General features: G+C 49.0%; 1 protein-coding gene across 1 annotated transcript in view; it reads left to right on the top strand.

The window, feature by feature from the left end:
* LOC125281931 (focal adhesion kinase 1-like) overlaps positions 1–24,999 on the top strand; it is a 143,206-nt gene that overhangs the window by 91,331 nt on the left and 26,876 nt on the right. The window contains exon 7 of the mRNA XM_057312837.1: positions 11,923–12,020. Within this exon, the coding sequence (XP_057168820.1) occupies positions 11,923–12,020 (98 nt within the window). The remainder of the gene's footprint in view (positions 1–11,922; positions 12,021–24,999) is intronic.

Genomic DNA, 24,999 nt, shown 5'->3' with positions numbered 1-24,999 from the left:
TATATACCCATGATAATGAACATAGTCATCATTCTCAAAAAATTTCCTGATGCCCTTACAATCCTTCCCTCCCTCAACCGTCCCGTCACCAGGTAATCACTGGTCTACTGTCTGTCTGTCTGTCTGTCTGTCTGTTTGATGGTTTATTTTTATGCAAGGGTGCTCTTTATTTTTTTATTTAAATCCAATTAATTAACATATTAATGTATTATTTGTTTCAGAGGTAGAGGCCAGTGATTCATCAGTCTCATATAATACACAGTGCTCATTACATCACGTCCCCTCCTTAATGCCCAGCACCCGGTTACCCCATCCCCCACCACCTCCCCTCCAGCAACCCTCAGTTTGTTTCCTATGATTAAGAGTCTCTTATGGCCTGTCTCCCTCTCTCTCATCTTGTTGTATTTTTCCTCTCTTCCCCTATGATCCTCTCTTTTGTTTCTTTAATTCCACGTATGCATGAGATCATATAATTGTCTTTCTCTGATTAATATATTTTGCTTAGCGTAATCCCTCCAGTTCCATCTACATCATTGCAAATGGCAAGATTTCATTTTTTTGATGGCTGAGTAGTATGCCATTATACACACCACATATATATATTCCATTCCATATATACCACATCTTCTTTATCCATTCATCTGTCAATGGACATCTGGGCTCTTTCCATAGTTTGGCTGGTGTGGACATTGCTGCTATAAACATTGGGATGCAGGTGCCCCTTCGGGTCACTATATTTGTATCTTTGGGATAAATACCTAGTAGTGCAATTGCTGGGTCATAGGGAAGTTCTGTTTTTAACTTTTTGAGGAACCTCCAAATTCTTCTCCAGAATTAGGTACCAGTTTCCATTCCCGCCAACAGGGCAAGAGGGTTCCCCTTTCTCCTCATCCTTGCCAACATCTGTCATTTCCTGACTTGTTAATGAGGTGGTATCTCATTATGATTTTGATTTGTATTTCCCAGGTGATATGGAACATTTTTTCATGTGTCTGTTGTCCATTTGTATGTTTTCTTTGGAGAATGTCTATTCGTGTCTTCTGCCCATTTCGTGCTTGGATTATTTATTCTTTGGGTGTTGAATTTGATAAGTTCTTTATAGATTTTGGATATTAGCCCTTTATCTGATTAAGACATTTGCAAATCTCTTCTCCCACTCCTTCTGTTGTCTCTTGGTTTTGTCGACTGTTTCCTTTGCTGTGCAAAAGCTTTTCATCTTGATGAAGGCCCAATAGTTCATTTTTGCCCTTGTTTCCCTTGCTTTCTGTCACTTTAGGTTAATGTTGCATCCCCTGGAATTTTATATACACGGAAACAGGATGGACAGTATGTCCAGTATGGTTTGTTTTACTCACCCTTATACTTTTCAGATTCAACTTTGTTGTGTGCACCAATAGTTTGTTACTTTCCATTGTTGAGGAATATTCCATTATATAGATATACTAAAATTTGTTTATCCATTCACTGGTTGATGAAAATTTCAGTTTTGTCCAGTTTGCTTTTCTACAATAAGCTGCTATGAGCATTCATGTTCACATCTTTGTATGGATATATGCTTTCATTTCTCTGGGAATGGAATACCTAGATCGAATGGGAAACACATAACTTTTTAAAAAACTGCCAAATTATTTTCCCAAGTGGTTTTACACTTCTATCAGCAGACAGCACGGGATGGGGCCACTTTGCCGTCACAAGCCGGAAACTGTGAGGCTGGACCCTAGAGCTTCAGGTGGGGGAGCAGCCTCGAGAGATGGGCCTTAGCCAGCCTGACCCGAAGTTCGATGAGTGAGTGAGTCTAGTCCTTTTTTTTTTTTTTTTTAAAGCTTTTATTTGTTTATTTGAGAGAGAAAGAGATAGAATGGGGAGAGGAAAGTGGAAGCTGGGAGAGAAAAAACAAAGCTGAGAAGATGGGAGAAGTGGGAAATCTCCAAGGGCAGTCTGCTCACCTTGCAGACACCGGAAAGCGGGCAGCCTTCTGTGCTGAGCACGACACAAAATCTGCAGAGAGAACACTGCTTTCGTGGGGATTTAATACTGATAATGACTTTTGTCCAGCCCACGATAGAAACAGGTCCAGGGGAGCCCCTGCAACTGCATTGTCTTTGCTAAACCAGGATGCACTGCCTGTTCACCCTGGAGAGAAGGTGAGGGAGCCTCCTCTGGACTCAGAACTGGTCCTCCCCTCCCCCGCCCTGCCTTGGGAGGCTGAGGAGCTCAGTAACTGAGAGCACAACTTTGGAGCCACACGAGCTGGGTATGAATCCTTTCTCTGCCATTTACTTGCTGGGTAGACTTGAGCTGGGTAGTCATCACCTTCTGGCCTCAGTTTACCCATCTGGAAAATGCATTTAATAGCACTTATCTGATGAGTTGTGACAATGAAATGAGAGAACCAATGGTTTGGGGCAGAATTTCCCAGAAAATGTACATCTTTTCTTCTCTAGAGGCTGGTGCAGGTATGTGGGTGCTCTGGATGGAGGCTAACTTGAGCCCTAGCTGCAAGTTTTCCAGACCAAACGGGCATTTCTGGTCAGGAAGATGGGAGGTTGTCCCCGTCCGGGACCTGCTGAGTGCTGTACAGGGAAAGGGTTTCCCCTCTGTGTGTTGGGGGGGTGGGTTGTGAGTAATGGGAAGTGGGTGTGTGGCCCAGACCTGAGAGCAGTATCCCTGGAGAGCCCCGCGGGTGAGGTCCTGGGGTCACTGCTATAGGCGGCTTAGCCCCTAGGGCTGAGCCTCTGGACAGGGCCTGGAAGAGGTCCAGCTAGTGTGCCCTGTATCCCAGGGACCTGGAACACCAGGGCGGGGCAAGGAGTGGGGAGATCTGTGTGAGCAGGTGAGCAGGAGTGGCTGGGGCACCCCTAGCTCCAGCTGAGGATGAAACCACACCTGGGGCAAATCGTTCACATGTCCCCTCAAAAGAGCTGCATCCACTGCAGGCACTAGTGGGGGGCATGACCCTTCCCCCCACCCAGAGGAGTTAGTAGTCCCACATTCCAACATCCCTACATTAAATTCCTGTGGGAAGTGAAATTTCAAACATATTGTAAAACGTCCATCAGCAGCCTAGTTCTGAAAGTCCAGAATGTTCCCTCCTGGGCAAGGTGCACATGGTGGTTGTGGCCCATCTTGCTTTTATGCTGGCCAGAGTTGAAGGAGGGAATCTGGCTTCTGGTCCCTCAAATTGTCCCTCCTTTGTTATGCTTCCCCTTTGAGCATCTTCCCTAGGGGTGCCCCCTGGCCCCTTCCCTTCTGCTCTTGCAGCCTCCCCCCTCCCCATTTCACTGATGAGGAAGTTTAGACTCAGAGAGGTAGAGCAGTCCCCTTAGGGCCACTGGGCTGTCACGTGGGGGAGCTGGGGTTTGAACCAGATTGGTCGGACTCCTCTCTCTGTTCTTCTGCAGGGTGTCCCTCTTCCCTGACCAGTCTCCTGGTTCTGACCACCTGAGGGCCAGCATCCCCGGAGGGCAGGTGGCACACCCATACCTCCCAGTGGCCCATCTTACTGGATCTTCGAGTGCCCCGGGCACCAGTTTCCTGGATCCCACTTTTTCTCATTATAGTTTCTCTGTGTGGATCTGCAGGCTGGTCAGCGCCTTGATGTGGGCAATAATGTGGGCTTCGGTGTGTCCTTGGTGACACCAGCTTCTTACCGCCCACCCTCTTTACTGTGCACCCACCCCCAGTCTTAAAGTGTGCTTCTGTTTCCACTATGAGCAAGTCCCTCCTAGGGACAAGCCCTCATCAGACTAGGGAGGTGGGAGGGTGCTTTTCAAGGAGGAAGTGCTCCCAGGATGCAGCTGCTTTGCCAATACACAGGAAGCCCTTCCTGAATGCTTCCCACATAAGGTCAGCGCTCAGCCTGTGTGGCGCAGTGCAGGAAGGGGAGAAGCCGCATGGTCGTGTGTGTTTTGTTTTTTGTGTGGGGTCTGTGTGTAGCAGAGGCTGCACAGGGAGAGGGAGGAGTGCATGCTTTGCAGTGGGACAGCCTGCAGATTTGAGCTCCAGCCCTGCCACCTGTCCCATCGCTTGCGTTTTTCCTTTGTTACGGTTTTCACAACAATAGAATGAAGATGATGTTAACATGCCCGTGCTGCAGGGCTGCTATGAGGTTTGGAGACTGTGGACACAGCATCTGACCCACAGAGCTGAGGAAAATCAGCTTTTATTAACACTGCACTCTGGGCGGTCCTTTGAATGATCGCCCCTCCATGATCAAGATGAACAGTAACCTGTACAGGAATGCTATTGCTACCCCATGATACTTATGGAGGGTATATTGTGCCAAGCACTCTGCCGAGTGTTTGACAGGAACAGTTCATTTACTCCCCACAACAACCTAATGTTATGGAGCTTCTCTGTAACCTCTATTAACAGATGAGCAAGGACGTTATGCCACCTGCTCAGTGTCTGACCCTGGGGAACAGTTGAACTGGAGCCTGGGTCTGCTTCACTGTTCACGGACTCCTGAACCTGAGCTCTTAGGCACCACAAAGTATGCTCAGGGGATGAGGAGGGTCTCGGCTGCACAACCTGCTGCTCATCTCCTCTGTCTACCTTTCGTCCTCTTTGTAGCTGTTTGCATCACTTTGTGTCTTGCCCTTTCCTGATTTTCTGCTTTTATTAGGCAGAAGAATAATCAAAGCTGCGCTCCAGAACATCAGTTTTGAATGCATCATGATAAGGTTGAGGTAATCAAATGTATCAGTTATCCATGGCTGTGTCACCACGCTAACATCTAGGGCTTAAAACCACAAGTATTTGATTTGCTCGTGATTCTCTGGTTGGCTGGTTGGGGCTGAGTGCATCTCCACAGTTGTGCTGGTCTGCCTGGGTCTCTGGTGGCCGCAGCTGGCCGACTACTTGGCTAGGGCTGGGTGGTCAAGCACAGCCTCACCCATGTGTCTGGCAGGTGGCAGCTTGTCAGCCAGGGAGGATCTGCGCTCTTCTACGCGGCCTCCTCACCAGACCTGCTTGGATTTGTTTAGAATCAGGTGACAAAGCCATACCATCTCCTGCAGCTTCGGCTCAAAAGTCACACCACATCCCCTGTGACACATTTTCCTGGTCAAAGCAAGTTACAAGAGCCATCCGCATTCCAGGGGTGAATGAATGGATTCAATCTCCTGTGGGGAGCAGCGTCAACAAGTTGGTGGCCATTTTTAGTCTACCAAAGCGCCCTCACCGCCCCGCAAAGATCTCCTCACTATAATCCCCTTTGTCCCTCCACTCCCTTCCCTGACTCCCACTCCCTTCTTACACTTTAAATAACAGTTTCTTACTTCCCATCACCCAAAGCTGTACTCAGTTACTCCACAATATCTCATTATGTGCCAGGGACCCAGAAGTGAACAAAGTCCCTGCTTGAATGAATCTAACGTTCTGGGAGAGGGACACACAACCAAGAAATAAACAAGTACACAGTGTAGGGCTGTGGAGGACAACAGCTGCTTTGCAGAACAACAGAGCAGAGGTGGGGGGTGGGGGTTCCTATTATATACAGAGTGGTCAGTTGGCATCTGATGAGGTGACACATAAACCTCAAAGACATGAGGGAGTGACATGCTCCAGAGGGAGGAGAGTTCCAGGTGGAGCAAACTCTGGGGACCAAGGCCCTGGGCTCACATTCAGAGACACACTTCCTTGCAAACTTGGATGGAGTTAAAAAAATTCTACAAATAACCATAACACATTTCATTAAAGAACAACAAAAACATATATAGTAAAACTCTTGCTAAGCAAAATTGTTTTAATTTACCTGCTTCTGTTACAATTAGAGTCAAATGATACCTTCTGAGGACAGAATGGTGGGTTACCTTTTTGGGCTTCAGGAGTTCACCTTTGAAAAGGAGTGTGGGCCTAACCTGCCTCCTGGCTTGTGGAGAGGATCAAAGTGACACCATAAAGATGAAAGTTGCCCTGCCTCTGGCTTCATTTCCTACCACAAGGTTGTCATTTTTTTTTTTTTTTTTAAGAACACAAATCAGATATTACTTCCTGCTTGAAACCCTCCCCAGGCTCCCTGAGGCCTAAAGTACAAAGGCCAGGCTCCTAAGGATGCCTGAAGAAGCCCCTGGACGAGTGCATTTTTGCCCCTTCCACTCGGTGTCCTGGTTCTGCTCAGCTGCCCTAGGCCTGGTGACTCCCAGATCCCTGGGGTCCTCCTCTTCTGTCTCCAGCCCCGAGACCAGCGCGCAGGCCCCACATCTGTCTACCTCCAGCCGCCTCCCACAGCCTCTTTCAGGCTTCAACCTAAGTACAGCCCAGCATTAGCTGTGATGCCACGGAACACACCCCTGAGCCTCACTCTCCTGTGTGCAGAGGGGCCCGGGACACCTAACTCCTCGGGGTGGGCAGGAAGCCTGGCGAAGACACGCGCGAGGACTCGGGCCAGGCCCCGGCCCACTGCGGGGCGCGACTGCGCGGGTTCCGGCCCTGGGGCTGGGCTCCAGGGCGGCGGGCTAGGGAGGCCCTGCAAAGGGGCCGCGTCCGGGCTGTGCGGGGCAGGGCAGCGGGTGGGAGGGCTTCCCCGAGATCGGTGCAACCCCGCCGGCCCAGAGTGCCGCCGGTGGGAGCCCCGGGACCTCAGATCGGCGGGCCGCCCCTCCCGGCCCCGCCGAGGCTTCCCTGGACCCGGCCACCACATGCGCGCTCAGTCCCTTGCGGTCCTGAATGCCAGGCGCACTGTCCGGAGCGGTCTCGAGCGCATAGCCCTGTGGCTTGCTCTGCATGCGCGGGCGGCGGGGTGCAAGCCCGGTCCTGGGGGGGGGGGGGGGAGGGGCAGAAGCTCGGCGCGGGGACGCGGCCGGGCGCGCGCCATTGCGGTGAAGCCCGCCTCAGCCGGTCGCCGCGCATGCGCGGCCCGCGCCGTCAAAGCACGCACTGAGGGCGCAATCCCTCCGCCGCCGCCGCCAGCCCGCCGTCGCCAGCCCGCCGCCGCCGCCGCCGCCGCCGCAGGGACCGCTGTGCGCCCGCGGCGTGAGGCGTGGGAGGGAGCACCGCCCGTCGGTTCGCGGCGCCGCCTCGCAGTGGTCTGCCCTCGCCTCCCGGCGCCCCGCACGGTCCGAGTGAGTGCGGGCCTGGGGAGGGGGCCGGGACGCGGGCGGGCGAGCCGGCTCCTGGAGCTGGGGGTTGGCAGGGCCTAGCGGGGCCAACCAGCCGGTCCGGGCGGCGGATGTGGCGGAGACGGACCCCTCCCGCGCGGGGCTCGTGAGGCCGAGGATGTGGGGAGGCCGGAGAAGTGGGGAGGACGAGGGAGGGGCCCGGGGAGGACGGCGCTGTGGGGAGGACCGGGGCGCGGGCGGGTCGGGAGATGGGCGGACTGGGGGGTCTCCGGGAGGACGGGGATGTGGGGAGGCCGGCGGGGGGACACGAGAGGCCAGGGAAGGGGGACGAGGGGGCGGGTTCTGGGAGAACGGGGATGGGTGGAGGACGGACTTGTGGGGAGGTCGGCGGGCTCCGGCAGGCCTGGGGATGAGGGGAGGCCGGGGGCTCAGATAAACGGGGAGGTTTGGGGGACATGAGAAGGCCTGGGGGGGTTCGTGAAAGATGGGGAGGTTGGTGGATTCGGGGGTCTCGGAGAGACGGAGGGGCTCGAGGCCGGAGCGCACAGGGAGGCCGGGGGCTTGGGGAGGCCAGCCGGCCTCCTTGGGAGCCGGCCCATTGCCTCAAAAACAAAAAGGGGGGAGAGAGGAAGGAGGAGGAAGAGGGAAATCCTTGGGGACCTGGAGGGGGGGCGGGGAAATAGCCCTGACCTGGTATGGGGACTCACTGGCCCTCAGGTAGGGAAGGGCGGGCCTCACACCCGGGTCCGGGATGGCTCCTTCCCCGCAGCTGGTGCTCAACTTGCTGTGGCCCTGTGGTTTTTGGGGCGAAAGCCCCAGAGACCTCGTTGATTCATTGTGCCTCCAAGTTTACCCCTCTTCCCAACCCAGCCCCCAGCTCTGCTGCTGGCTTAGGTGGAAGAAGGACTTGCTGTTTCTTTCTCTCTCCCTTTTCTTTTCTCAGGAGGAGGAGGAGTGTGTGTGTGTGTGTGTGTGTGTGTGTGTGTGTTATTTGGTTTTATTTAATTGCAGGATTTAGCTTAATGCACTAAGGATAAAAAGAAATTTTTTTAAGTCATTTCAACAGTGTCTTATTCTTTTTTTTTTTTTTTAAAGATTTTATTTATTTATATGACAGAGAGACAGCCAGCGAGAGAGGGAACACAGCAGGGGGAGTGGGAGAGGAAGAAGCAGGCTCATAGCAGAGGAGCCCGATGTGGGACTCGATCCCGGTACACCGGGATCACGCCCTGAGCCGAAGGCAGACACTTTAACGACTGCGCTACCCAGGCGCCCCAGCAGTGTCTTATTCTTGCATAGTTAGCCGGCAGCTGGGTTTTTGGCAGTGAGACTAAGATAATAGTAATGTAGTAATTATGGGAACTGGTTGAAATACATTCAAGCTGAAGGTGCTGTAAGGATTTGGGGATCTGTACATAAGACGACCAACGCTGGGATTCTTAGGTAGAATGTTGGGATTTTCTCTTCTTCAAAAGGAGTAATTCTAAAGTTAGAAACCAGGTGTCCTGATACCCAAGCCGGCACTCTTTTCATATTACACAATGCATACAATGTCAAGCAAGTGTCATCATGTCTTGGGTTCCATATCCATTACGAATAGCCGGACTATAAAAGTTCTATAAGCCCCTGGTGAACTTTTCATCTTTTGGGGAGAGTGAGGATATAGAAGAAATATTTGTTTTCTCAGGTGTGAAAAAAAGTTGAATCGCTTTAAAGGCAAGCAAGGTCCATATGTCTTTGAATTCTAGTTCTCCGGACGGATAGCAGGTATTGTAGTAGATACTCAGTACCCAAATAAATGCAAAAAAAATACAAAAACCCTTTGCTTTTGTGTATACCCTTGTAGCAGGCGTTGTACTGGACTCTGCAGGGTGATAACCGGATGAGAAATGATCCTCTCCAAAAGGTCTTTGCAGCCGAGGGAGGGAGACAGAGAAGTCAGTCAGTGATGATGGTACAGTGGGTAAGTCCTGTGATAGAGGTGCGCCCAGGGCATTATGACAGGTACTCATCTTTCTTCAGTCCCCCACATTCTTAACCCTTTTTATACCTATTGTTATTTCCCCCCTACCCCAGACCTATTTTCCCCATACCTTCCAGTAGCCTCTTAGTAATTTTTCTTCATGGTCATACAGACTCATCTCTTCTTCACGTTTGATTTCTGGCAGACAGTTTCCTGGAGATCTCTGTTCTCTTCTTTTCTGAGCTCTTGCTCCTTCGGTCTTTTATTGTGTTGTCCCTGGATGTTCCTTTGTTCTCATCGTTTGGCTTTTGTCCAGAGTTGGATTTTATGTTTGTGGTAACTCTTGTCTTTGTCTTTCTTCACTGACTTCTTCCTTTTGGTGGCGTTAATTACTTTAAAAAGATAGTACAGTGTTTTTGGGCAAGTTGAAGACAGCCTTCAGCATTCCCTCCTCTTGAGCAACACTGCTCCGGCTTGGACTTGTTTCCTCCTCTCCTGGTGCACAGCCACCATTCTGGAATCTCGCTTCATCGTCGTCCTGGGGATTCCCTTATCCCTTCTAATGGAAGCTCATGCCTTGCTCATTTTTTGTTGATGCTCGTGTTTTGGTGGAAGACTTTCTCCAGGGGCTTTCTGACATAGGATGCTTAGGAGGCAAACCTTTTGGGACCATGCATGATTGAAACTTGATTGATGGTTTCGCTGGGTATAGAGTTCTGTATTGGAATTCATTTTTGTTCATAAATTCAAAGATTGCTCCATTGCCTTCTTGTTTTCATGTTACTGTTTTAGAATTCAGAAGCTATTCTCATTTTTCCTTCGTACTAAACTTTTTCCCCCCTCCCATCTTTAGAAGCTTGTAGGAGTTTTACAATTTGTCCAAGTCTTTTGAAATATCATGATGGTGTACCTTGTGTGGTCGGTTTTCATCCACTGTGCTGCATATTCAGCGGGTCCCTTCATTCTGGCAACTGGGAGTTTTCAGTTCTGGGAATACTCTTTGGCATTACTGTGCTGAGGTTTTCTCCCTTGCTTTTCCTTATTTTGTTTTTCTGGAAGTCTTATTATCCGGAACTTGGCTGTCCTGGGCAAAGGTTGTAATTACCTTAATACTTTTTTCTTCTTCTTCTTCCTTCCTTTGCTCCTCCTTTTCTGCCTTTTTTTTGGGGGGGGGGTCTTTTTATTCTCTGTTCAGGGAGATGACTTCAGTTTGACTTAACCTTTTCTTTAGTTTATTATTTCTGATTTCAGAAAGGTTCTTTAGATTTCCAAGGGCTCTTTTTCTATTTTTCTAGAAGAACATCCTGTTTTTCTTTATTGATTGCAGTGTTGTCTTACCTCTATATTATTGATAGTTTGTATAGTCTCTGTTTCTTTTAGGTTGTTTCCTTCCTTCTCCTGTCTGACGTAGTGGGGCCCTTTGACTTTTACATCAGGGTATTCTGGGTGGCCATGTGTTGAGGGTCCCCAGGGTTAGTATCTTTAGATCTGTGTTTTGGAGCTGATCAGATTCCCCAGAAATATTCTCCAGTCTCTTTCCGGCACAATTCTGACTTCAGAATCTGGAAGGCAGCGGTGTGCGTGTGTGGTCTGTTGTAGGAGAGCTGGAGAATTCACTGTTCACTGTATATATGGTCATTAAGTCCAGCTCTGTTCAGTGCAGCTGGGCAGGGTGACTTCAGTCCATAGACGCCTCTACTTTTCCGGGGAATGCCCCCTCCCATCTTCTTTCAGAATGAGGGGGCGTCACGTTGTGCCTGGCTTGAGGTTGAGGTTCTGGTTTCAGTTTCCATGGCCTTCCCCGGCTCCTCTGTATTTGAGGCTATGTCTTCTTTACCCCCGTTCTGTCTACACTGCTGCTGCCACTTCTGGTCTTCTAGGACACTGCTGTGCAAGTGGAAGTGGTTCCCGTGTGTTCCACTGCTGAATTAGGACCTAGCTTTCTTGGGTTGCTGACTCATTTACTCTACTTCAATCTTTTATAGTTTCTGTCTCCTCCAGGTTTCTTCTTTTTACTTTTTTGTTTTTGTCTCAATCTTCCATGTTAGAAGATTTCCTCAGTACTTCAAAAATCTTGGCTTTTTTCTCCTTTCAGTTCTCCCTGTGCTGTTTCAAACATTTTTTAAAAAGATTTTATTTATTTACTTATTTGAGGGAGTGAGTGTGTGCACACGGGAGAGAGCAGAGAGCACAAACGGGGAGGGGCAGAGGGAGAGGGAGAAGCAGACTCCCTGTTGAGCAGGGAGCCTGACCTGAGGCTCCATCCCAGGACCCTGGGATCATGACCTGAGCTGAAGGCAGATGCTTAACAGACTGAGCCACCCAGGCGCCCCTGTTTACAACATTTTTTAAAAATATCTCTGTAGTATAGTTTTAATGGGAGGCAGTGGAACAGATGTCTATACTCTGTCATTGTATCGTGCACTTATTAGCCAACCACACTCTGTTAATTTATGATTTTTGATATGTTTGAATAGTTTCCATTTGCTTCACATGTATTTTCTTTTTTTTTTTTTTTTTTAAGATTTTATTTATTTATTTGACAGAGAGAGACAGCCAGTGAGAGAGGAAACACAGGCAGGGGGAGTGGGAGAGGAAAAAGCAGGCTCCCAGCATAGGAGCCTGATGTGGGGCTCGATCCCAGGACTCTGGGATCACGCCCTGAGCCGAGGGCACACGCTTAACGACTGAGCCACCCAGGCGCTCCTTCCTGTGTGTTTCTTAAGTAGAAATAGCTTTGAAGACAGGGACGTGGTGCCCTCTTCTCACCCCTCATCCCAGGCGTTGCCCAGTAGGCTTGCGTGGGAGGTGATGGAACTGGCTGAGGGGTGAGTTCAGTAGAGCTTCAAGAAGTGAAAGGAAGGGGGTTTTAATGCGCATGTTGTCTCTCCTTGTCAGGTTCTCTGAGGACTATGGAAAGAGGAAAGAGAAACCGGGAGCATTTCCTTTAAACCCACGTTTGATTTCTTCACAGAGTTATCGTGGCCTTCAGAACTGTGAGTATAATTCTCTTGCTACATTTGTGTTTTGGTTTTTCCTTTTGTTTTGATTTTTCTTTCATCTGTCTTAAGGTTTCTTTGACATATACTAGAAACAAATAAAAGCTAGTTGATTTTGCAGAGTAGGTGAGGGAAGAAATATTAGTTGTTTAGTGCCTTTTATGTGTGGAGAGAGGCAGGCAGGATGACAGTCCTGTCCCTGATAGTTGTGACAGTAGCAGCATGTGCCCTAGAAGAGTGGCCCAACAGGGTCAGCACTGGGCCATCCAGCTCCTAGGTGAGTCTCTGGCAGTAATCCCCTGAATGAGGCTACCCTTTGCCCCTGTTTCACATTTGCATAACTGAAACAGAGGTTAAAGGTTACTAAGTTAGTAAAAAGCAAAGCTGGGATTCAGACTCAGTCTGGCTTTGGAGCCTGTGCTTTTTACTTGTGTTTTATTCTTAGGGCTGTGTATTCAGATGTTGGCTTGGCTGCTTACTTACTAACTTCACTAACTACTGAAACCTAGCTTTCTCTCCATGCGAACTCTTCACTGACTACTTAAACCTAGCTCTTTCCTCTGACAAAGGGTGCTCTCCCAGGGTTGTGGTGAAGATGCCATAAGAAATGTGAAATGTGCTCAGCATTTACAAATGTTAGCAATTGCTATTCGGTGGCAGTTCCCCCACTTTAATGAGAGGAAAACTAAGCTCCAGAGATTGGGTTATTTGTGATTTGTTAATTTGTAACCTTGGCACTTGTGCTGCACTCCACAGTTGGGAGGTTATAGAATTGAGATTCTATTCCAGTTTGTCTTATTTCCAAAGACTGCTCTTTTTGGTAGGCCTAGTGGTAAATCGAGGACAGATCGTTGATAGAAGATTCATCAATCTGTCTTGTGGTATTAGCATTGGTAAGATTTTCGCAATACATTGCTTTGGTGTAAAAGCCCCATAAACTTAGACTTCATGGATTCAGAATTCAGAATCATTATAATTACGTTGAATTTGACTTTGGCAAGTGTGTTTGTCTTAGATGTCCAAGGGGCAGGACCCTGGATTGTTTTTCCATTTCCTTCTGGGGGTCAGTTCACTTTCCTCCTTTGTTCTCCTTTCCCCCCCAAACCCACTTTTGTTTCTGCCAGGATTAGGTATTAGGGAAGGGAAGGAAAATTGTGTCACGAAGTTTCAGTTTCCAAGTAAGGCCTGGAAGTCTTGCTCCTTTTCTCTGATTCCTTCTACCCTTTCTTGGCTATGAGAGGCACCTGTTCTGTGTGCTGTGCCAGGTGTGACTCTGCTGTCTTTTGGAGAAGGCCATGCCCAGCTGTTTACATCCCTTGTCTCCTCCCCACCCTCCCTGCACATTTTGATGTTTCTTCCTGTAACAGTGGGCTATATTTATTGGGTACAAGTCTGTTTCTGCATCTTTAAGGGCAAAGATTTTGTTATTTCATTTCTGCATGTTTTCTGCTTGACCCATGGGTAGTTTTCACTAAATGCTGGATGAAGTAGTGTTTAATGCTTGCCACAAAATAAGTTCTCTTTTCTTAGTGGATCCAAACAAGAGGGAGAATATCAAGTATAACTTTTCATCAGCATTAGCTATTAAAAATCGTTCGTCATGGTAGAGCCCAAGACAGTTTCATATTTAGCAGAAATTACACAACATTTTTCTTCTTAATGTGATGTGCAGCGGAATGAAGGCCTGACAGGGAACTGAGAGCCCGTTCTTGGCTCACTGGAACTTTGAGCACTGGGATATAATCTGCTGCTTCTAGTTTGGCCCTCCCCTCCCCTCCCCCCTGTTTGAAAATATGTAAACCCAGGAAAAATACCTTATAACCAGTGTTTCTATAATTGTTTCCCCCAATTCTGGACAACTGGTGAGGCCACACGAGTAAGCCTGGCTTTGTACAGCATCGACTTAATGGTGTTCCTCTGAGATCCGGGTCCCTTGATGTACCTGAGTGCCCTGGTCCACTTGAGCCCCTGCAGGATGGATCAGGTTCTTGGTTCTTGATTTGTTTTGGGGTGTTGCATTCTTAAGGCAGAACTTGGGATGGAGGTGTTTTACAATCAGAATTCTAGGAAAGCAAAGCAAAGTTTTGGAGGAGTTGAATTGCTGGGATATGTATGGAGATTATTTTCAGGGTTAATGGGGTGTGGGGAGGCAGTAGACAGAAAGGAAGGTTGCCCGGAGACCCATCTGAAACCCCCCATTTGATGGATAAAGATAGGTTATTTAGCGTCAGGGCAGCTGAGAACAATCGACATAGATTGAACTGTGAGGTTCTGGGGCTGTTTGTTGAAACAAAGAGTCGCTAGGGTAAGGCGGTGCTGGCTGTCGGCTCCGGAGGGCAGCTGTCCCTCCCTCAGTGTTGAGCCTTGAGATTCGGCTGAGGTTTGAAAGGCTAGTGTGTTGGGAATAGACACTGGTGGTGGGGGTTGGAGGGTGGGGGAGAGTAGAGGACAACCAGGAGGTTGTCGGCACGCTGTTCAGGGAACCAGGTGAGCGGCAGCGGAGGCTGGGATTGGAGCAGGAAAACTGGAGGTGGTGAGAAGCAGTTGGGCCTTGGATGTATTTCAAAGGCAGAAGCAGTAGGATTTGCTGACAGATTGGATAAGGGGTGTGAGGACAAAGGGAGGAGTTGAGTTGACTAGAAGGCTCTTGGCCTGGGCAACTAGATGGGGGGAAGGCTGTGGGTGGAACTTGGTTTAGAGGGTCAGATGGGGAGCTCACTGTAGGCATTTTAAGTTTGTGATTCTGTTAGGGATCCAAGTAGAGATGTCATGTAGGCAGTTGTAAATAGGCATTTGGAGCTTGGAAGAGAAGTCTGAGCTGGAAGTGGCCATGAAAATGCAGTGACGGTCTGTGGTCACCGAGGGAGTGAGCACAGAGAAGACAAGCAAGTCTGAGCCTCGGGTCACTCTGCCATCGAGTGCTCAAGGACGAACATGAGCAGTGTTTGGCACAGAGCAGGTGTGAAGAAGACCACAAGCACTGGCACCATGGGAAGAAGGGAAGAAGTGTCCAGGAGGAGGATGTGATCAACTCTCTGAAGTGTCAGGAAAGGTCATAATGAGGACTGAGGTTTGGCCTTCGGGTTTGGCGACTTGGAGGACACTCTGGCAAGTGCTCGGCGCAGTGTGGGGGCGTGGTCAGAATGAAAGCCCGCCTGGACGGTGGTGTGAAGGGGGAGAGGGTAGTGAGACAGATTGCATCTGGGTGACTTAGGTCCAGGGTGTACGGTCATCCTCACACTTACTCACCGTCTGGGTGCTGAGCAACGCAGCCGGGTCCCTGAGGTCCGTGGTGGTGTCTTCATGTCACGGGCGGGGAAAAGTCAGGTTCAGAGCTTACAGTAGCTTTCTCAAGAGTACGGAGCCGGCAGGCTGACGCCAGGTCTCAGGCCATGCACGCTGTCCTCAGCTGCCCTGCGTCCTGAGGGTGGAGAGACACTGTTGAAGGGGGAAAGGGGGTAGCGTGGTTGAAAAGTTGTAGGAAAACGCTTATGTCCTGCTGGAAGTGCTTCTGTTAGAGATTCTGTTTCTTTTTCTTACTTAGAAATTTCACTGCTATCAGAGGGTGGTACGTGCATGTGTTCAAAAGTAAAACAGTGTTGAATGGTTCATGCAGAACCCAGCGGGCTCCTGTCCTGCCTCCACCATCCGCCTCCCAGAGCTGCCTGGAATCCTGCTTATCTGTTTCTTGTAGCATTTCTGTCCACGGTTCCCAGCAATATCTATGTAGAGGCAGGGCCATCGATGCGTCACTTTTAGAAAAAGTTACATTTTGAACTCCCGTCTTCCCCCACGTAGTTGTAGCACAATTTTTGTTTAGAGCCATAATTTGGCGAACTGTTTTGACTTTGTTAATGTTGCTCACTATTGAGCTGGTTAATGTAGCATGATTATATTCTCTTTTAGTTCAACTGTTTGTTTTCCTGTTTTCTTGAGCTTAACAGTTGCCACTTTTTTTTTTTTTTTTTTCTGTTTCCTTGATATTCTTAAGAGTTCTCACTCTCCCTGACAGTAAGGCCTCTTAATAAAATTTGCCATCTGCTCATGTGTATTCCTTGTGTCTTCACCCCCAGGGACATCTGTTTTCTTGCGTGCTGGACAGGTTACTCTCCCATGGTAGCAGGGTTGAGGTGCGTAGGGCAGATCCTGCAGGAGCAGGCGAGACCGGGTAGAGAATTGTGATGGGGAAGACAGTGATGGGGAGATCAGAGGGAGGGGGACGGTGTCCTCCTGAGGGAGCAGGTTCCGGCATGGTGAGTGGGGCTCGCGGTAGTTGGGGAAAGGCATTCCAGGTGGAGAAGGTGAGAAAAAGCAGAGCGGGACGAGATCGGTTACTTTTTGTTAACCTACAAAGCCTGTATTGTGGCGCCTCGCTAGGTGGTACATGTTAACTTAGTTACTGACTCTTCCTTTAAGACCTTTAAATAGATTTCCATGGAAAATGTGACATTCAGATTGTTAAACATCTGTCGTAAATTTTTTATTTTTTGAAAGATTTTATTTTTTAAGTAGTCTGTACACCCAGTGTGGGGCTCAAACTTACAACCCCGAGGTCAAGAGTCGTACACTCTACTGACTGAGCCAGCCAGGGGCCCCCATCATAAATTTTAATATTTTCTTAAAACCTGCACATAGGATATATCAAGACACTTAAATCCAAGAGATCATCTTAAACTGTTGATTCCATGTATTTGTTCATGGAAAAATCTTTATGGAATATCCCGTCACTGAGGCGGCCCAGCCTGTCATCGTGCAGGAGTGACCAGTGCAGCCCCCCGCTGCGGTCGTCAGGCGGGAGCAGGATGAGCGACCACAGGACGTTTCAGAGGCTGCTCTGTGTCTAGCTGGATACGCAGGATGGTGTGCAGGGAGGCCGCGGTGTCGCGGAGGCGGGCAAGCTCAGCCCTGTCTCCGTGGCCCAGTTAGGGAGGCCCGTCGCGAACTCGGGAACAAGTTGGTGCAGAACCAAGAGTGAGTGGATTGGCTTCTTTTGAAAAGAAGCATCGCGCAGTTTGAAATGCTCAGGCAGGATTATAGGAAATAAAGTCCGTAAGTGCCTTTCAGGACTGCCAACTGCAGGGCACCTTTTATGTAAATGTGCTGCACCTTTTATGTGGGTGCCTGGCTATTCTCATGGACGGTCAGGAGCCTGTGTTTAGTTCAGTGGGTCCGCCGTGTACAAATGTTACCTGCTTCCTGAAGCTTCTGCTTTATGCTCCAGGCTTTGCGCAGGACACCCTTTATCTTGCCAATAGTAGTTACGTTTGTGATTCAGGAATTCTACGTGAGGGAAGTCGTCAGAATTGTGATACCTGCCGTTTATGTGTGTCATTCATCGTGTGTTTTGAGTTGTGTGTAGTGTTTATAATAACAAGGTAGTGATTACTGTCCCCACGCTGCAGAGGAGAGCCCGGAGCCAGATACCAGTCAGCCCGAGGCTCCACGTGGTGGTGGCAGGCTCTCCTGTTCCTTTACATGAAAGCTTAGCCCTTGCTCTGAAGCGCACGTGGTGCTCCTGTGTGCGGGCTCTGCCTGTGATAGAGAGGGCGAGGGCTGCCACCCACCGAGCGGTCTGCAGACCCTCAGTATTGTCACGTGCCAGCCGTGCTTCCGCCACGTCGGAATGCATTGGCACTAGTGTTGCCAACCATTGCACGTGGTTCCCCGTCATTGGTGTTTCTGCTCCTACTGAAGAAAGATTATGGATTCATCCCATACTTGTAAAAATGGGAAAATACGTCTGTTTCTGACCCTAGTAGTAGGCAGGCAGCTTTTCCTGTGCTTCTTACACTCTGACTAAGGGGGAGAGAGGATGTTTCTTTCTTTCTACCTGCCTTGGCATATCGTTGCTATCTGCCAGGGGGGAGGGGCAAGTGGGGCGTTGGGAGTGGCGATGGCAAGGAAACATGTTAGATTTGTGTCTCCTGCTCATGAATTCTAAGTGCTTTAACAAAATAGACAAACTTTCCATCATTTCTTCTTTGATAAACTGTCTATTAAAAGGATAGGTGTCTCAGCAAAAAATTCAACTGGAAAAATGGTGAGAAGCTTTGAGTAGATACTTCATCCATTTCCTGTAGATAACAACATGCACACAAAAAGACACTCCCCGTCATCCCTCATTAGGGAAGTGCCCGTGACAGCCGCAGTGGGTAGCGCTGCAGTCCTGTGAGAATGCCTCCCATTCCCACAAAACAAGGCAGCAGAAGGGGACAGTGCCCAGGTGCAGGGCTGTGGGACAGCTAGAACTACATCGCGCTTTGCTGGTGGGGATGCAAAGGGTTATAACCACTTTGAAAAAGTAGTGTGGCAGTTTCTTATAAACTTGAATATATACTTCTCATACGATCCAGCAGTCCTACATGGAGGCCTTTACCCAAGAGACATGCAAATTTATCTCTACACAAAGGCCTGCATATGATTGCTTATAGCAGCTTTATTCCTATTTACCGAAGATGGAGAACAACTCGGAGGTCCGTCAGGTGGGAAATGCGTGAACAGGTTGCGGTGCACCTGTGCGGTGGGACAGTCCTTGTACAGCAACACAGAGGTACTGACTGCTGACATCCTCAGCAAAACAGGAGCGCGTCCAGAGCGTTCTGTTACGGGCAAACACAGAGCTCTGTACAACTGTGGTTCCACCCTGATAACATTCGGATAAAGGCAAAACTATGGGAACAGATTGGATCAGTGGTTGCCGGGGGCTGAGGCTAGGGGAGGAGAGGACTGAGTACAGGAGGGCGTGAGGGTGCTTCGTGGGTGATGGAAGTAGGCCATGTCTGCCCTGTGATGGTGGTCATACACTGACTGTGTCAGTCAGAACCCAGCGAACAGTGTTTTACTGTATGTAAATTTTACCTCAATAAGCCAAACCCAAAAAAAGGTGGATGACTTATGTATATACACACGTAGGTATTATACACACACACAGGCACACACATTTATACCCACGCTTGAGCTCCCTTTTTCTTTCCAGTGGATTAAATTTAATTTTTCTGTATTAGGTATCCTGAAAGTTTAAATGAAATAGATTGTAGCACAGACACTTTGTGAAAACATAGGATCTTGGAGTCTTTGGTTGATTTTTACATTCTTATTCACAACCTGAAGGCTTTATAATGTGGTTTGTTTTTGTATAACATGGTTATGTAGTATGGATGTCATGTAATTAGCATAAATAAAAGATGTTTTATCAGTTAAATTATTTTAAGATTCCTTCCATGTTCAAGCTCTTGTAGCTGTGGAGAAAAATAGTTTTACTAGCTTTAAAAATTAATAAAAAATGTTTTCTTTGATTCATGACAAATTTAATTATACAGTCTTCAGCTCTGTCTTTAATCAGCTGTAATTGTAGGGTATGATTATATTTCAAACCGCTAGACCTAAGAATGTACACAGAAAATAATACAAGTTAGCTTCACTAAACGTAAGGCTTCATTGTAGTTGCGAGTCAGGTCTCTTCACAGTATGTAAGAGGGTCGCTTGTTATTAGTATGTGGTGCTTTGCGATGCCCTGCAGAGCAGTTGTTCAGCATTTTTTCCTAATAAACCCTTCTTAGCAAAGCCACAACAGTGGGCAGGGAGGGGGATTAGAGTGGAAAGTTGTGTATTTACTTTTCATTTAAAAATCAAAATTTGACTATAGACAATAAGAAGGCCATTCATCTAAATGATGAGGTCTTCCTTATTTTGCGATCAGAGGATATTGCCGTGTGTGGTTATAATGGAATCTGATACAGGAAGATGCAGTGTAAGAGGCCCTTCCTGAGCTGCTTTATGTTTGCTTATCCCGTGCGCTGCTCTGGGGGCTGGGGGCTGGCTTCACTGTCTCTGGTAACCTTGTCCTCTGAATGGTCATCACGTAGTCAATATGCACTAACGGCCTCCGTGACCGTCGTGTTTGGGAACAGAAGGAGTAGGCTGCTCTGCCTTGCGTTTGTTCTCGTCTGACTGTCCCTGTGTTTTGCTGTGGGAATCTGTGCGCTGACTGGTTTTGAGGGTTTGGCCCCTGCTGGGATGCTTCTTACAACTGGCGACCTTTCCAGCTGCTGTCCGCCAGGTGGCTGTCCTGCTGCAGTTGTCACCGTGCCGCCGCAGGGGCGCTGTGTGGGTCCCAGTGTGAGCAGTGTGTGCCGCTGGACGGCCTGCCCGCGTGGGGGGATGTCTGCGAACAGCTTACAGTGTGACTCGCTGTTCCACTGAGAAGTTGTATTTGTAGAATAGAAGAAAAACGGATGTGGAGCATGAAGTTTGAAAAGTGTGTTTGTTTTCTTCTGTGGTTCAAAAGGGTACTTAACAGGTCATCTTAAACAAAATGTACTAAAAGATATTAAACTCCTTTGGGGCTTTTCTGGATGACTCAGGATCCTCAGTACGAACACCTGTCATTTTCAGCGTGTGGTGGCCCCGCTTCTGCCATTTTCCTCAATATCAGGCTGTGTGGCGGGCAGCCTCTGAACGCCCTTCTACCACCCTTTCTAATTTGCTACTCCTTGTTTTTGTTGTTGTTTGTTTTGTTTTAAAATGAAGCCTTGTGTGTTTTTATGGAAAAGTTGTAAGTAGTATAGGCAACTTCCAAATACCCTTCACCTAGATTGACCAGTTGTTAACATTTTGTGACATTGCCTGCATGGCCCCCTCCCCCCACCTCTGGATATAGAAGTACATGTGGCACATTTATTTTCACACACTGGAAGAGAGTAAGTTGCACACTTCACGCCCTTTACTCTTAGGTACTTCAGGAAGTATTTACCAAGAACAAGGACTTTTGGGGCGCCTGGGTGGGTGGCTCAGCCATTAAGCGTCTGCCTTCGGCTCAGGTGATGATCCCAGGGTCTAGGGATCGAGCCCTGCATCGGGCTCTCTGCTCTGCTGGGAGCCTGCTTCTCCCCTCACACTCCCCCTGCTTGTGTTCTCTCTCTCGCTGTCTCTCTCTGTCAAATAAATCAATAAAATCTTAAAAAAAAAAAAACAAACAAGGATTTTTTACATAGCCCAAAATAATCAGTATAGTTATCAAATTGGCAAATTTAACATGGGCCATTCTGTAGTTTACAGTCCATATTCACAGTTGCTCTGTTAATTACAGTAGTTTTCCCCCCATACAGGACCCAGTCTAGAATTACATGTAGTATTTATTGATGTTTCTATGGTCTTTTTAGTCTGGATATGTTTCTCAGCCTTTCTCCATCATGGAGACTGTTCTAATTGTTTTGTAGGTCTTTCTTCCGTTTGGGTTCCTGTGATGTTTTCTCATGATTAAACTCAGATTATGCATTTTGGGGGCCAGGCTATCAGAGAAGTGGTGCTGTGCCTTTCTCAGGGCATCGTATCATTTCTCATATCCATTATTCGTCTCAGGATGGCACATGATACCGGCTTGTTCTGTTATTGGTGAGGTTAACATCTAGGAATTTGTGGGGCTGCAGATTCTTGGACCCTACTCCTGACCTGCTAAGTCAGAAACTTAGGGCTTGAGTCTATGTTTTTAACAAGCCCAAAAAATGATTTTGATGTATTCTAAAATTTGAGAATTACTGATCTCAGGTGATCAAGTTAGGGCGGCATCTGCCTAGTGTCTGCTCTCTAAAATTAGCGTTTATCCTTTGTAATGAATGAGGAAATCTGTAGGGAAATATTTGAGGCTCTGTGACCTTTTGAGCTTTTAAACTGATCCTTTGGCCCCCCCACGGATTATTCTTGCTTGAACTAGTTATTACTAGGTAGTCGTGCAGTGGGGACGCTGTTCTTCTCACCTGTCAGCTGGCATTCTCCCTTAAGGAGAGTTTCCCCTCCTTTGTTGACTCACTCAGTTGTTCACCCAGTAGTACTTCACGGATTCTTGTTTGATTCAGGGGCTTATAGTCCTTAACTCTCATTCATTTTGATGCTGGAATGCCCCCTGATTTGGTTTTCCAAATCATCTCCTGTGTTGTTTTGACATGTCCCCATTCTTTTCTGAGCACGACCTTCCTTTTGGCACAGTAAGATACTCCCAGCATTTCCTGTAGTTTCTCTGCCCCTGTGGTGCAATCAGCTATTTCTCCAAGATTCCCTGGTTCCTTTTGGTGGGAGATGGAATTTAGAGGCCGGGATCTGAGTGGGAGGTGTGCTCCTTTGCTGCCAGCTATTACTGCTTCCCAGCGCTTCCTGTGTGTGTGCACGTGCTTGTGCAGCTCTGCTCCAGATGCAAACATCTTGTTGTGTTCGTAGGAGCCGACGAGTCTCCGATCAGTTTCATTGGCTTCCAGTTGATGCATTTTTCTTCCCTTCTCTTCTCTTTCTTTCGCAGTCTCACATGCACCTTTCTACTTCGATGGTTAGTCAAAGGTTGGAGTAGAATGTATTCTCAGATTTGGGGGTTTATCTTGGGGTTCCCCTGCTTCCAGCATCCCTCCTTTACATATCAGTTGGTCCTCCAGCCCCCATTTCTTTCTTCTGAGACCTCACACCAGTAAGACTTTTGCTTTCTGCCAGTAGAGCTCGCCCTGGGTTGGGAAGCACGTTTAGTCAGAGGAGCAGCAAACTGGCAGATGTCCTGGGGTAACTCCATTGTTCAGGGGAGAGCCTTGACCTCTGGTGTGTGCCTCTGGGCTTCCTGGGTTGTCCTGCCTATGCGCATTTCACTGTCTGCCAGGGATTTGGGCAGTGTATTTATATTCAGCCTTGGAGCTCAGCATTTTGCAGCCCTCTTGTTTCCAAAATTTCCCCCTTAAATTTATAGCCAGTGTGCTGCGCATTAAGGTGGTACGGTAGGGCTGCAGTCCTGCCCTCCCAGAGTTGGGGCTCAGAGTATTGCCAGGCAGGAAAGTGACAAACACTCCCTGGTTTGTACCAGATGCAGGGACAGTTCTGACAGTAACTTCTCAAGTGCTTGCCTGCCTTTGGTCATTTTCCAGTTCCTTCAGATGGTTGGTTTTAGTGATTTTGTCTGATTTTTATAATGATCTATGGAAGAAATTGCTCCATTGTCTTCATGTAACCATTTCGGAAGGCTCACTCTCCCTTTTGTCTTATTATTCTTTTCTTCTGAAATCTAGCTTCATCTTTATTTTTGTACCCAACGTTTCATTATGGTAATTTTCAAACAAATGGCAAAGTTGTAAAAATTTATGGTTAACATCCATAGACTCCTCCACCCCCTGGATTTTACCTATCATGTGTTATTATTCTTGCTTTCTCACGTAAATAACCAATTATCCATTTCTCCATATAGTAATCCATTTTATTTTTTAGGCTGTATTTCAAAGTGCAGATATCAGTATACCTCACCCTGTGTGTTTCAGCGTGCATATTGTTTACTAGATAGAGTTCATTGTTTGTTTAGCGTATTTTTCTTTCAGTGTAAAATTTCTATACCAGCTGCACATAACTCAAGTATACATTCACTGAACTGTGGCAAACGCATCCACCTTTGCAACCCAAACACTTATTGAGACCTAGACCATTATCATTTCCCCCAAAGGTTCCTTCATGTCCTTAGTATTCACAGTCCCTGCTGCAGCCCCTGCTGCCATTCTCACCCTGACCCCTGACAACTGCTGCGTTCGCCCCCTCAGTTCAGTTCTGCCTGCCCAGGGGTTTCCTGTCAACAGAATCATACTGTGTACATGGTGTATGAGGCTTCGCCCGCCCTTCTCCAAAATGGGGGCAGGTTGGCGCCGGGGACGCTGGGCGCGCTCCCGGCGGAAGCATGGAGGGGGCGGGGCCGGTGGGAGCCCGGCGCTGATTGACAGGCGCGGCCGACCTGATCCCAGGCGCGGGTCGTAGAGCCGGGCGCCGCGGCCTGGGGCTGGGATGTGAGGGGCTGCGGGCTCCGGGCAGCAGCTGCTCCTGCGAGTCTCGGCGACTGCAGCGCGGGCGGGCGGGCGAGGTCAGCGGACGCCGTCGGCGGCTGGCCCTGTCGGCCGCGGGATGAGGAAGCGGACGGAGCCCGTTGCCTTGGAGCATGAGCGCTGTGCCGCCTCGGGCTCGTCCTCGCCCGGCTCAGCCGCCGCGGCGCTGGACGCCGACTGCCGCCTGAAGCCGAACCTGCGGTGGCGGGCAAGGGGCCGGCAGAGCCGCGCTGCGCCGCGGACGCGGGCATGAAGCGGGCGCTGGGCAGGGGAGGCAGGGCGCAGGGGCGGGGCCCCCTACCTGGCCCGGAGGCAGCCCTTAAGCCCCCCGCCCCTCCATAAGTTTCTTGCCTACAGGAGCGCCCCACGTCTACCCTGCATTCTCTCGTGCCCTCTTCCAGTTCTCCTCCATCCTTCTTCCTCACCTGGCCCGCTGGTGCCGCCCGTGGGCATCCTTTCCCCAGATAGCTGCCTGCGGGAGGGCCCCCGACTGTCCCCTTCCCTCCCCTGGTGTCCTTTTCTGGCCCTCCGCGGCGCCCAGCCTCGTGCCCTTACCCTTCCCAGGTGAGCCAGTGGTACCCCGTCCTCGACCGGCTGGACCAGCGTCTTTCCCAGGGGCTGGGAGCAGGGGGCAATCACGACTCCACGTTGGAGAGTAGAGGAGGGCGTGGGGGGCGTCCCTTGTGAGGCTCCTGGACGCCTCTCACGTAAGAGGTGGGACGTGGAAAGACAGGCTCCAGAGCCAGAGAGCGTTGGGATTCTTGGCCTCAGATCTGCATAGAACTCAAAACTGAGCGCCCCTATTGCTGGGCTGGCGTGTGCGGAAGCTTACCTTTTCCCGGTTTCTCACTTTGGTAATTTTTTCTCGGGTAACTAGTTGTCAGAAGTGGCATTCTCTGCTGGACCTTTGGGGGAAGGTTCAGTGGTGTGATGTGACCAGGGGTACACCGCATCGTCAGCTGTTGGAGGGAAACCTGTCTTGCTTGTGCAGATGGCTAGTGGTGCTTGAAATTGGATTACACTGAGTTGTCTCCTTAGGAATCTCTGTAGAAGCTGGAAGTCTTAGTTTTTTTGCGTTCTCTGAATAGGAGATGAGTGCATCCAGGTAAAGCTGATTTCAGAATTAAGACAGTGTATTTCAC

The sequence above is a fragment of the Ursus arctos genome, unplaced genomic scaffold (assembly GCF_023065955.2).
Source record: "Ursus arctos isolate Adak ecotype North America unplaced genomic scaffold, UrsArc2.0 scaffold_16, whole genome shotgun sequence".
NCBI classification, from domain to species: Eukaryota; Metazoa; Chordata; class Mammalia; order Carnivora; family Ursidae; genus Ursus; species Ursus arctos.
This window is presented reverse-complemented; position numbering and strand designations above follow the sequence as displayed.